Below are 13,988 nucleotides of genomic sequence, written 5' to 3'. Positions count from 1 at the left end.
CGGAGCAGTGGCTCAGGCGCCTTGTCTTTTTTTTTACGCACATTTACATAATATTCATGCAACAACATAAAACGGGCTCATCACGCGGAGTTCTCACGGTTGTTTCACTGGCTCTAGGGCTTTGAGTCATACATTTCTGTAAAGGGGACCCTTCACACTTGTACAAAATTGAATCTGCAACGAAATCGGACGAGCGGTGTCTAAGCAGTTGACTCAAGCGCATTGTGTTTTGTTTTTTACGCACATTTACACATAAAGAACGTAACAACGAAAAAGGGTCCGCGCGCGCGGATTTCTCACGGTCGTTTCACGTTGGCTTACATTTTTGTAAATGTGACCCTTCAGCCTTCTCAAAAATGCTAATGGAAGTCAATTTGTTCTTTGGCAAGTTAGTTAATGTTAAAGGCGTCTATGGTCTCTATGGACAGCCAATGATTACTATGTGGGTCACTGGTTGCTATTTAATGTCAATGTTTGCTAAGGAAGACACTGGTTGCTTTGGGAAGTCAATGGATTCTTTTTGCTAGTTATCTAGTTTGAAGGCGTTTATGGTTCGCTCTGGACAGTCAATGGTTACTATGTGAGTAACTGGTTGCTATGAGATGTCACTGGTTACTATTGAAAACAATGTTTGCTAAGGAAATCACTGGTTGTTATTGGAAGTCAATGGATTCTTTTTGCTAATTATTTAGTGTTAAAAGCGTCTATGGTCGCTATGGACAGTCAATGGTTATACTATGTGAGTCACTGGTTGCTATGGGAAGTCACTCTTGCTATGGAAAGTCAATGTTTGCTAAAGAAGTCACTGGTTGTTAAGGGAAGTCAATGGTTCCTATGGCAAGTTATTTTAGTGTTAGAGGCGTCTATGGTCGCTATTGACAATCAATGGTTATTATGTGACTCACTGGTTGCTATGGGAAGTAACTGTTTGCTATGGAATTCACTGGCTGCCATTTGAAGTCAATGATTTCTATGGCTAGTCATTTAGTATGAAAGGCGTTTATGGTCGCTATGGACAGTCAATGATTACTATGTGAGTCACTGGTTGCTATGAGAAGTCACTGGTTACTATTGAAAACAATGTTTGCTAAGGAAGTCACTGGCTGCTATGGGAAGTCACTGGTTGCTCTGGAAAGTCAATGTTTCTTAAGGAAGTCACTTATTGCTATGGTAAGTCAATGTTTTCTGAGCAAGTTACTGGTTGCTATGGGGAGACAATGGTTTCTACGGCTAGTCATTTAGTGTTAAAGACGTCTATGGTCGCTATGGACAGTCAATGGTAACTATGTGAGTCACTGGTTGCTATGGGTAGTCACTGATTGCTAAGGACAGTTCACCATGAAACTCAATTAAAATCCTATGCCTAATGTTTTTCCAACTAAAAAATGAGCATTGGTTATGGAGAGGACTTAATTTGCTTTGTAAATTAATCTTAAAACAATATTTTTCAATTCTGTAACAGTTAACAGATGTTTTTTTTCCCTTCTATAACACTCGCGAGAGGGGGTGGCAGTACTTACAGAGAGATAGATAAATGAGCTCTGAGAAGCTCCAAATGTACTTGCTTCTGCAAACGACAGTAAGGGGCTTGCCTTAACAGTATATTTTTCCTTTGCTCAAACTTATGGGCGTCCTTGTTTCAATTTTATGCCTGCTAGTCATAATCATAATGCCTGCTAGTCATAATCATAATTGATTGTTAAGCAGTATGATGTAGATGTAGATGTTTACTTGACAAAGCTTTTGTGCCTTAAAGGGCTGACGCACTACATGTACATATTACATACATGTAAATATCGTACCTGTGCTGCTGATGATGATAACGATATTTTCTACTATATTGTCAATGTATTAGACATGTGGCGCCAAATTCAAGATGGCCGAAACAAACCAAAATTTGTTGTTGGAAAATGTGAAAATAGGAAATATAACGTAATCAGTACAGATTTATCTCAGTCTCTTTCTGAAATTATAGAACTATAAATAGATATATCTTGTAAAATACGATGCAACGGTTGTAATTCTGGTGAAACACGATTTCGAGTCATAAATTATTGGAAGTGGCCACAGACACTTGGGGTGTGGAATTCAAAACGCCTTTAAAATCCAAATAAAATGTATATTTGTCAATCCCAGCTCATGAACTGATCATATATGTATAAAAAACTTAATATAAGCCGTTTTGAAAAGATTTCATATTTCAACGTCTCTACACAAGATAAAAATGTTCGCCGGAAAAAAATCCGGACACCTACCGTCAAAATCACGATGTATTTTTATTCCATTTCCAATATTTTCACATAATCCTTTGGTCCATCGACACAGAAGATATAATTCTTCACAATAATTGTCAATTTTAAACTTTCAACGTCAATATAAACAATGCAACAGGCAAAATAAACAACAAGATTATCACGTTTTACTCCATTTAAAAAATCTTTCGACAAATTCAAACGTGGCTGCCCAGCTTTGCCGTATGCAAATGCGCTGCGCTTTGAAGATAAGAAACAGTCGGCTATAGGCGGACCCATTCGGTTTTATGTTGGTTCCTATAATTCAAAGCGGATATGGCAAAGCTGGGGAGCCATGTCCACATAATTTATCATCTGCTACAAGTACAACCAAGCCTATATATATTTTATTGTAAGGTTCCGTGAAAATCATATATATATATATATATATATACATATATATAAAGAAGAAAAGCCTACATACCGACCCAACCCTTGTAACCCTGGGTCAGCAATAGCAATCAGATAGATTTTTTTAAGGGTGGCCCTAAAGTTTTAACTTGCATTATGGTATGTTCTCAACAGCTAGCCACTTTTTATTTTGAATAAACAGTACTTGCACAAGGTAAAATCACAGCTTGTACTTGACTGTTATAGCCAACTCCCTCAAGAAGGAGAAGTAGTAACAAATGACTGCATTATCATGTCAAAATTAATTAGTTCTAGGTAACATAATTTTCATTATCATTTTTTTTGTTTATAGACGTGCCAGAGAATTGCTAGAGAGAGGGGCTGACCCAAATTATATAAATAGTGAAGAAGGTGTGTCACCAATGCATTTAGCTGCAGGACTGGGCATTGAACCACTTTGTTTACTTTTACAGTACAATGGTGACCCAAATATTAGGTAAAAATTTGTGATCTGTAACAACTTTGATTGTGTCTGGTCAAAAATTCTGTCAATCCTAGATCGATTTTAGAACAACTTGGCACAAATATGTTGGAAATTGTGTTTGGTACAAGGGTCAGGTTTCCAGCTGAGATACTTGTCAGCTGTGTAAATGAATTGTAAAGTGAAATATGTATTGCATCGTGATACATGATGGACTTGGTAAATTGGAAGGCATCGATGAATTGTAACACTGCTAGAAAAAATTGTTTTTTTATGGTTTTGCATGTCATATAAATATACCCTGTCACTGAAGATCAAAATGTGCACTTGAAATTTTACATATTTCTTTTAAATCATAATTGTTAGCCACTGTCTAAATCCAATAACTTTATCCTTCATTTTCACTTCATAAAACTATTTTCTACATTCTATCATACTTAATATTCTATATTTCCCATTTTGAACAGATTAAATGATGGTACAACACCTGTTCATGTTGCTGCAATATGGGGTATGTGTGACTGTGTCCAGATATTATTGGCAAATGGAGGTGACCCTTATATCAGAGATAAGGTATTATTTTATTTATTAGAATTTATGTGTTGATGAAAATGGAGTTTATATATTATTATTTCAGTGATTATTTTTTCATACTTCATATATAAGTCATTGATTGATTTTATTATGGTTGAGCCTTTGGATATTATCAAATTTGTACCAGGCAACAATTATAATGTAAGCAAACTTTGTCTTTTTTTATTTAATTTAATATGTGTTTAAATGATTTTTGTTCTCATTTTTTTTTATAGATTAAAGTAAGTTTTTATTCAAAAATTTATTACCAGCAATTATTATCTTCTGTAGATCAATTAATAAAGACTTAGAGATATTGTTTTGAATATTTGAAGAATAGGGAGATCTATTGAACACACACCCAAGTGTTGGCGTCACACTCTGGTTAAATTTTTATGTGCAAGTTTGTACCTTCAAAACTACTTATTAACACTTATTGATAGCATGATACGAGGTCACTGTCTAAGGTCCTTAGCTGATGATATCTCTAACATGAGTTTTGACAGAATTATGGTCCTTTTTGAATGTAGAAAATTTTACATTATACAGGCTCTTGTTTTACTATCAAGCGTTGAGAAAAGTCAAGCCTGATGTCCTAATGATATCTCTTGTTTCTCTTGCCAATACTTCTTCATTATTCATTATAGTTTCATGAAAAATAAGCATAATGTTGGAACATGATGATTGTAAAGTGTTAGAAATATTGTATTTGTTGTGTTTCAGGAAGGATTGAGTGTGGAGGACATGGCTATAAATTACCAACATGATGATGTCCTTCAAGTTATAAAGCAGTACATGTTTGAACTTCACTCAGATGATGAACAAACTACCACTCCAATGTTTACTTACAAACGTAAGTGATTTATCTTAACTCTGTTCCTGCCAGACACTATGCCATAAGCATATAGTGGTACCTAGTGAGGCTATATATCTACTGCTTACTTCTCAGTATTAATATTTTGAACTATCTTAACATTAGACATTTCCATATTTAAGTCTTGTAATATTTCATCAATGTTAAGCATCAATGTTAAGCATCAAGTTTCTTCTTTATATGGAAAAGTTCACTGATTTATTTCAGTATCTGGTAGAAATACTATAGCTAATTTTATTTATAGTGTTTGTTCAATGTAATTTATGTTAAAATTATATTTTGATAGGTTTAAGCTTAGATAGCTTAAGGTCAGACTCATCCAGTCCCAATGAATTGGATAGAAATGTATCAGACACATCATCTGGTAATGTGTTTGAGGATTCTATGTATAATACTCAGCGACTAGAGGACTATCTACATGAGTTTGCCCGAAGACGTAGATCCAGCATGTTCTTGAGTAATGTACAGAGACAAATTGATAGATATTTTAGTAACGGACAAGAAACTCATTTGTTAGATGTGACATCTCCAGGTAAGTGTTAGGATATACTTTGTCAATAGAAGTGCTTAACAAACATGTGAACTTTTAGGAGATAGCCATAATGAAATTTTGACACAATTATGCACATGTGCTTGTGTTGCAAGGTTTGTGAACATGAAATATTCTAGATTCCTTCATGTGAGAAAACCATACAGGATATTCTCAGGTGCCCAGTCATGCCTGAAATAATGTACAATATAGCTCCTGAGGCCCTCCACCAGTAAAACTGGACAGTAGCATCCCTACAACATACACAATTGTGGGTGTAAACCCAATGCCCCCAAAGTGCTTATTATTGACATTGTATCTGAATCAAATCATGTCTGAGAAGACTTGTGTCACTTTTAGGCCTTTGTTTCATGCACACTATACAACAAGTATGCTTTCTTAATTGTAGGCTTAAAGTTTATATTGTGAAGTATAAGTTAAAATTAATTTTAAGGGAATGTTTAACAAGACGGTTAATTATATACAGGCAGAAAATATTTTACATGAATGTGTGTGTGTAAATGAATGTTAGCGTTTAGCGATATAGAAGATATATTATGAATATTTTCAGATCATCCATATATTGAGCCCAGGTTAAGTTCTCCAGATGAATACAGAGATGATAGTAGACAACAAGAGTCCCTACACCTTAACCTCAGTACTTCAGATACCTCGGATAGCTTTGTTACCTGTGATGGGGAGGTAATTTTAAATTTATTTACTTACATAAATATTTACCCTATAGGTATTTACTTAGGTGTATCACTATTGGCAACGTCATCATATTACAGTGTAGTGATTTTAATATCTGTGGCCAAGGGTTATCTTTAATGACTCTAGACCCCTTGCCTCTCTCTGCTGTAAGTTAGAGCTTCACCCGCATCTTCACCTTTTTGTGCCCCCACGCTAGTGGCGGGCATTTAGATTTACCCTTGTCCGTCCGTCCGTCCGTCTGTCCGTCCGTCCGTCCGTCCGTCCTTCCGTCCGTCCGTCCGTTCACTTTTGTGTCGCACGTAACTCAAAAAGTATTTGACCTAGAGTCATGAAACTTTACAGGAATGTTGATCAGCATGTGAAGTTGTGCACCTGGGTATTTTCGTCTGGATATTTTTAGTATTTTCAGAGTTATTGCCCTTGACTTAGTAAAATTTTGCAATTTTCAACTTGTGTCGCATGTAACTCAAAAAGTATTTGACCTAGAGTCATGAAACTTAACCGGAATGTTGATCAGCATATGTAGTTGTGCACCTGGGTATTTTTGTGTGGATATTTTTAGTATTTTCAGAGTTATTACCCTTGACTTAGTAAAATTTTGCAATTTTCAACTTGTGTCGCATGTAACTCAAAAAGTATTTGACCTAGAGTCATGAAACTTTACAGGAATGTTGATCAGCATGTGTAGTTGTGCACCTGGGTATTTTTGTGTGGATATTATTAGTATTTTCAGAGTTATTGCCCTTGACTTAGTAAAATTTTGCAATTTTCAACTTGTGTGGCACGTAACTCAAAAAGTATTTGACCTAGAGTCATGAAACTTTACAGGAATGTTGATCAGCATGTGTAGTTGTGCACCTGGGTATTTTCGTCTGGATGTTTTTTGTATTTTTAGAGTTATTGCCCTTTACTTAGTAAAATTTTGCAATTTTCAACATGTGTCGCACGTAACTCAAAAAGTATTTGACCTAGAGTCATGAAACTTTATAGGAATGTTGATCAGCATGTGCAGTTGTGCACCAGGTATTTTCGTCTGGATTTATTTAGTATTTTTAGAGCTATTGCCCTTCACTTAGAAAATTTTTGCAATTTTCAACTTGTGTCGCAAGTTACTCAAAAAGGATTTGACATATTCATTAAACCTTACGGGCAGATTGCTCAGCATATTTAGATTTGCACCTGGGGTTTCGCTTGTGGATTTATCCAGTATTTGTAGAGTTATTTCCCTTGACTTAGTAAAAAGATTGACAGAACAGTGGCGCGGTGGGGGCACCCGTGTCCTATGGACACATTTCTAGTTTCATTTGAGAAAGCTATCCAGCTAGCTTATTGAGCATAATTGGTTCTACTCTGAAATAAAGCACATAGGTGCACATGAGGTTTTCCTCAATTAGTAGAGCGGGAAAATTGCCATATGACCTATACTATGGTTTACACATTTTTTGTGGTGTATAATTTGCTTTAAGTGTTATTTTTTCTCTTCTTTAAATCTGTGTTTATTTTTATGAATATTGTATACGATTATTTGGTACCTTAGTGTATTATGCAAACTTAAAAAGATCATAAAAGGTCATGGAATTTGATAAAACTGATTTCTGTATGAACCCTTAGACATAAAAAAGTGAAATTGACTAAAGTGAACTTCAATGAAATAAGCAAAGTATACATGTAAATGTAAAATGCTCTTTACTAATTGAAAGAGAAAGTTAAGAGTTAAAAGTTTGCTATTATATATGAACATTCTTTGTTTCCTTGTTTCAGAGCACTAATTCCAACATGACAGAGAGGGACAGTTTATCCAGTACAGATTTATCACCTCTCTATGATCATTGTACAAATACTGTGATCAAAAATACCAAATATATTTATGACAAAGATTGTAAGAAATCACATTTAACTCATAGAAGATTGTTCCAAGAAGTTGAAAACCCCAAAACTCGCAGTATATCAGAAAAAAGTCATTCTCAGCATTTGCCTGGAAACTTTTCTGCTGAGGCAGATTGTCATGGGCATATCAGTTTGTCTGAAAACAGTTTAGATCTAGACTGTTCTAGAAATGAAAAGACTGGACATCATAGAAGGGCTAAGTATTGTGTAAGGCAGCCAGCATCTCAAATTCAGTCACATGTAAATGTAAAATGTGACTTTTGTGGAGGTATAGCAGAAAAGCTTATAAAGGACGGAACTGTTTGTGCTGCGTGTGAAAAACTTGGGTTAGAACTTGATGACTTAGTGGGGGCTTCTCTCAATGATAATTATACTGATGTAATTAAACAAGGTCTGCACAAGTTTGATCATAAAATGCTAGACACAGAAGATCATAGGACTTTATCATTGCCAGATATTCTAGAAACTTTACCAGAATCTGCTGATATAACTTTAAATTGTCGTAGGAAAAGAAACTGGTTATTAGCCGAGCGAAACAAAGTTTTTGACAGAGATAAGGGTTCTCAGTTACATCAAAATGAACCTTTACATTCCAAACAGAACCAAAAAAATGTGAAAACACTTGAAAATAAAGATGTAGATCATCACTGTTCTGGTAATTTGTTAATGAGGGATAGAAATGTTGAATCTCAGGGAATTTTAACCTCAAAGGATCATGATGTGACCGGTTTAACAAGCCAGATTTATAATACTCATTTAGATGATGACAGGCAAGGGAAATCTAAAAACTTGAATATGAATGAGAATGCTTTTAATCAGTTAAGAATTGATGACTCCATGGTATCACATATAAGTAGTACTGTGAATGTATTGGATAATGCCCAACTGTTTACAGATTTTGAAGGTACATTTGATGAAACTTTTCTTGATAAAAGAGAAACTTTGCCAGTTAAAAACGCTCTATCTGTGAAAGGTAATAGTGTTTTAAAAAAGGAACAGGATGTTATGAAAGATAATTGTGAGTGTAGCAAAGAGTATGTGAATAGCAAAGAAAGCATTGATGATTTGTTTAAAGAGATTCAACAGTGTAAACAGGACAAGCTAGCACAGACAACACCAAGCAGGAATGATTTACTGGACACAGGTTTTTGTGGCCGTCAGTCTATGTGCAGTATGTACAGTAATGCCTCAACTGTAGATTATATATATACAGACAAAGAAAATGGTATAACATTAGTGGAGCGACATCTACCCTCGGTCTGTGGGAGTCAGGGAAGCAGGCGTTCTGTTGACAGCCAGTTTAGTGTAAACTCCAATGTCCTTGCAAATCCAGATAATAAGTCAAACTGTTGTAGCCTTTCCTCTGAGGATACAGTGCTTTATAATTGGAGAGAAAATGCAATGATCAAATCAAATGATAGTGCTAAGGGTTGTTTAGACGCGGCAAATATTGTTTCCCAAGCAACAGATAGAAAAATAGATGATAAGACACTGCGCTCAAAACTCGTTCATCATGGCGATGACCCAGGGCCCATTACAAACACAACTAAGCAGGCATACATGACTAGATTGGGAAAACTTGACAATAACAAAGTCTGCAAGAAAACAACTGGTAAGGTTCCAGGTAAATAATAATACTATTTTTAAATATCTTGATTAACAGCTGGAAGTTATTGTCTGAAAACAAAATATGACTTTAACAGTAAATTTGTCATCTCTTTGCGGAATGTTACAGACTTAATTTAAGCAGTCGATCCATATCATTGTAAAATGTATAATATTATTATGTAGATTTATGTGTTTAAATGTATTAAGTTTTCTTGATTAAACTAATCTTAGATTTGTAGAATTTCTATTTATATAAGCAATGATATATCAGGATATATAATTCCTTATTACATGATATATAGTTCCAGTTTGTTTGAATTTTTACATATTCTATTTTAGAATATCCAGCAGAATTACAGCTCGCACTAAATGGTAATCTGAACATGTCAGACATGCCTGGTATAGAAACAAAAATGGTTGCTGCCTTCCAAAACCCTGACAGAATGAGACTATGGAGAGAGGGTACCCTCAAGTCTTCCTTCAACTATATACTGCTTGATCCTAGAGTCACTAAAAACCTTCCAAACAGGGCTATCAATATGAGTATGTCAATTTATTTAAAGTCTTTACTTAAAACTATCTTTGAAAATCAGCTGAACAAAACATTTACTTCTCCATATACATAATTATTATGCAGACCTTTTCCCAGCCATTTAGTACCTTTTGAAACGTCCGTTCAAGCTCTTTTGACATAGTATAGTCTTTTGACGTATTTTGAATTGTGTGACATTGTTTATTCAAACAAAGCCTAACAAAAAAATAAAATGTCTATCTGTTAAGATACTTCATGACTTGAATGAACTTCAGCAAAATTGTCAGTTTGGATATTGGGAATTTCAGTTTGATACAGAATTTTTTTTAAAGATTTGCAAAAGCATATTTGCCATTTGGAATGGGTCTGATAATCTTAGGTAAACTTTTACTGAGATTTTAACTTGTTGATGATCATAGTCCTGGTAAAGGGCCCCTTCCTATCATATGGTGAAGAGAAAATAAAACATTGTGCATTGACTCACCAGGGATAGACAGAAGATGAAAACAAGGTTCATTTCCACCTAAATCGCCCACACTCTCACATGGTTTGAAGGCTAAATTGATATAAATGCTTTTAGTCTCTGTAAGCATGTGTGTGTGTACAAAATTGTGTCCAGCTTATTATTTGATGGATTATAAAATATTTGGCGTATGCCTTCAACAGTTGTTCCAAACACCCTTGTTAAAGATGAACTTATAAGCAAAAATGTCACATTGCAGGCCAACCTTCTCCTTTGGACACATATCTAGTTTTAAAATCTCTTAGTCAGATAGAACTTGGATGTATAATTTTAATTTATATATAAGTTGTACACTTATTAGAAAATGGAATTTTTTCATGCTAATGATGTGTTTGAATAATATGAGAGAACTTTATACCTCTGACACAATATCACATACTTTGATTCCACTGCATTTGTATAGCAATGTTTACAGTAAGATTACAAAGCGCAGTTAGATTGATAAAAAAGAAGAAGAGCATGGGCAACCAAAGCATTGCTGTGAAGCTTCATTGGCATTCTATTGTGTTCTTATTTAGTTTAATTGGCATTTAATTGTGCTCTGCTCTCTATGATCAAACTGCACTTTAACTGGACCAAAACAGTTGCACAAAATTACTGAGATTTTAACTTTTTGATGATCATATCCCTGGTAAAGGGCCCATCCTATCATATGGAGAGGAGAAAACAAAACATTGTGCATTGACTCACCAGGGATAGACAGAAGATAAAAACATGGTACATTTCCACTTAAATCTCCCACACTCTCACATGGTTTGATTGCTAAGGTTACTATAAACTGGTGTGTTAAGTTTTCTTTTTCTTTTTAAGGTGATCAGGATATTTTCCATACCTTCATTTCTGCCATCTTCTACATTGGGAAAGGAAAAAGGGCAAGGCCATATTGTCATCTTTATGAAGCAATTAAACATCAGAAGAAAAATAATACCAAGGTGAGTGTAGCTTTTGCATTTGAGCCGCGTCACAACAAAAGCAACATAATGTGTTTGCGACCAGCATGGATCCAGACCAGCCTGCGCATCCGCATGCGCAACCCATTATGTTGGTTTTGTCGTGACGCGGCTCATTTATTTATTTAAAAAAAAAACGTGTTTTGAAACTGTGATATATTGTGGTATTGATAAGATTTGGAGGTCTTAGCATAGCAAGGTAAAAATCACAAACTTTTCACAAGAATTATGTTTTACTGTCCAAGATTCATAACTGTGGTGATTTATAGTCTTGAAATCTGAAAATTTCTGATTGAAGTTTTGTACGCAAGATTTATGTCCACATCTGCTAAAGGTTTTCACTTGACAGTTGAAAGTTAATACATATCTGTAGGATCATAATTTTAGGTTCTTGTCCAAGACCCGTTACTCGTGCATGGGTTTTATCTTAATTATAGCCCTTTGTGGCATTATAAAATTCCTGGCTAAATTTTTGTGTGCATGATATCTGTGACATACAAAATTGTGTTTTTCTGCTTTAGATGAGTAAGAAGGTGGAGAAGATAATTGAGATATGGGACAGTAGTATGGGTGTAGTGTCTCTACATTGTTTCCAGAGTGTTATACCAGTAGAGGCATATACCAGGGAGGCTTGTATGATTGATGCTATAGGTAATATTTTATGCATTAGTACAGGAGTGTTTTATCTTTAGAGACATGTACCACTTATATTATAAATGTAATGTTCTAAATGTATTGAAGTTGCTGTTTATCATAGAGGCAGGTATATAAGACTGTATGGTTGAAAATATAAGTAATATTCTTTATAGATTAGTACCAGAGTGTTGTACCTGTAGATCATGTACTAGTGATACTGTATGTTTGCTGATGTAGTAAAGGCTATAATGACGTCATCAATATGCTTTCCTCAATATTTTTATTTATTGTTTGATTTATTTGAATCTGAAAATATTTATCTATGACTTTGTTATAACCCTTAAGGCAAATGTGGTTGTACTTGTTCATCAATCTGTCTGTCCATCCCTTAGTTAGCTTCATTGTTGTCCACTCAATAACTCGATAACTATTAAGTGTATCATCTTCATACTAAGAGGGGATGTTAATGACCAATGGATGACCCCCTTTGATTTTGAGGTCAGAGGTGAATGGTCAAGGTCCCAGTGACACAGGATTGTAAAATCCCTCTTCACTCAATAAATTGAGATGGAATAACCATTGGTTTGTGAAACATGGTAAGGACATTGCCTATTGTCAGTAGATGATACCTATTGAATTTGAGGTGTAGAATGCTCCTATATGCAGAGCTCTTGTCTCTGTTGCTACAATTGTTTGTTATTGTTTTGTTTTTATTTTTCAAAATTATAAAATTAATAGTTCTAAAACACATATTGACAGGTTTAAAGCAGTTAACTAACCAGAAGAAAGGTGACTATTACGGTGTGTCAGTGACATTTTCCATGAAAGAAAGACGGAAAATGGGAGTATATCTTCTTCAGAAAGCATTGCAGATATTTCTTGCAGAAGGTGAAAGACAGATTGCTCCATTAGACATAAAGAAAAATTGATGAACTGTGAATGAATGTAATCAAGATATTTGCATTATATTAATGTTAAAAATGTCTGAACAGTTGTTGTTTGTTGACTGTTATATGATAGTCATATATTGAACTATCAAAAAATTGATGAAACAAATACTACCTGAACAAGTCTTTAAGTATTAGTTTTCCCTCCCGAACAGATCACAATAGTCATGTGATTATGCATCTTGTGTTAGTGTGTTTATACTTAAATCATTAAAAACAATGCTATTATGCTGTTTCAAGTTTAAAAATGCACACATCCAATGCACATGATTTCTTAGAGAAAGAGTTTTAAAGAAAAAAGACCTCATTGCAGTTTTTTTTTGTAGACACAATTATAAAATAAAAGGGGGATAAAACTCATTGGATGATCTTTTGTAAAGCCAAGGAAACAGAAACTCAGTTTTACCGGTAAACATTGTTGAAAAAAAATGAGGAATTTATTTTTAAAAAAAACAGTTGCATTTTGAAAGTTTTTGAAATCTTGATGAAATCAGAAACTGTATAAGGTACCTAGAATAACTTTACTGTTAGTATTAAATCCGAAGTTTGTTAATTTTTCCCATATTTCAAATATTATCATGATTATATATACATATAAATATTTGTATTGACCTGGATGTTGCTATTTCAGTATCACATTTCTGCTTTAGTTGTTTGTACCGTCCAATTTTTCATCTTTTATATCTCAGTTTAATATACAGATTTAAACATTTAATACTAGTACAATGTACATATTAATAGTACATGTATTCACACTCATTTTAAGGCATGAGTGTATAACTCTGTAATGGATTTTGATATAATCATGCCCCTATATCAAATTTTGGAAAACCTATTCTTATTACATTGTTTAGTACTTGCAAAAGTCAATCATGCTAAAGACAGTGTTCTTTTAATAATTGTTGTTAAATATTTGTTTTAATGTTTATTGTTGTTTTCAAATTTCGAACAATAGTTTTGTTTTGAAACTGTTTTAAAATCAAGCTGAAACAGAGATTAAGATGTGTTGTTTAGAATAACTATGAATTTGTAATGTTTTTTGTTGTATTTGAATAAATACTTGAGATTTCCCCTGATTTCATTAAATATCCA

The 13,988-nt window shown here is 34.1% G+C and overlaps 1 protein-coding gene across 1 annotated transcript; it reads left to right on the top strand.

Annotated features, from left to right (window-relative positions):
- The first annotated feature begins 1,865 nt into the window (after positions 1–1,865).
- LOC132720930 (uncharacterized) lies at positions 1,866–12,957 on the top strand. The gene is made up of 11 exons (XM_060705177.1): positions 1,866–1,932; positions 2,995–3,138; positions 3,591–3,696; positions 4,420–4,549; positions 4,857–5,102; positions 5,671–5,801; positions 7,575–9,324; positions 9,648–9,851; positions 11,174–11,295; positions 11,835–11,964; positions 12,709–12,957. The coding sequence occupies exons 1-11, from the start codon at positions 1,877–1,879 to the stop codon at positions 12,876–12,878; spliced, it is 3,189 nt and encodes a 1,062-aa protein (XP_060561160.1). The 5' UTR covers positions 1,866–1,876; the 3' UTR covers positions 12,879–12,957.
- Positions 12,958–13,988: the final 1,031 nt, after the last annotated feature.

The sequence above is a fragment of the Ruditapes philippinarum genome, unplaced genomic scaffold (assembly GCF_026571515.1).
Source record: "Ruditapes philippinarum isolate M1 unplaced genomic scaffold, ASM2657151v2 ctg2863_1_1_1_1, whole genome shotgun sequence".
Lineage (NCBI taxonomy): Eukaryota > Metazoa > Mollusca > Bivalvia > Venerida > Veneridae > Ruditapes > Ruditapes philippinarum.
The sequence above is the reverse complement of the archived record's forward strand: the minus strand, read 5'-3'. Positions and strand labels throughout refer to the sequence as shown.

Bases quoted from the DNA above. Each gene is read 5' to 3' on its own strand.
- LOC132720930 (XM_060705177.1), top strand. From the start codon at position 1,877: ATGGCCGAAACAAACCAAAATTTGTTGTTGGAAAATGTGAAAATAGGA. The intron at 3,139-3,590 runs GTAAAAATTTGT...CATTTTGAACAG, and splicing joins AATGGTGACCCAAATATTAG to ATTAAATGATGGTACAACAC. The intron at 4,550-4,856 runs GTAAGTGATTTA...ATATTTTGATAG, and splicing joins TCCAATGTTTACTTACAAAC to GTTTAAGCTTAGATAGCTTA.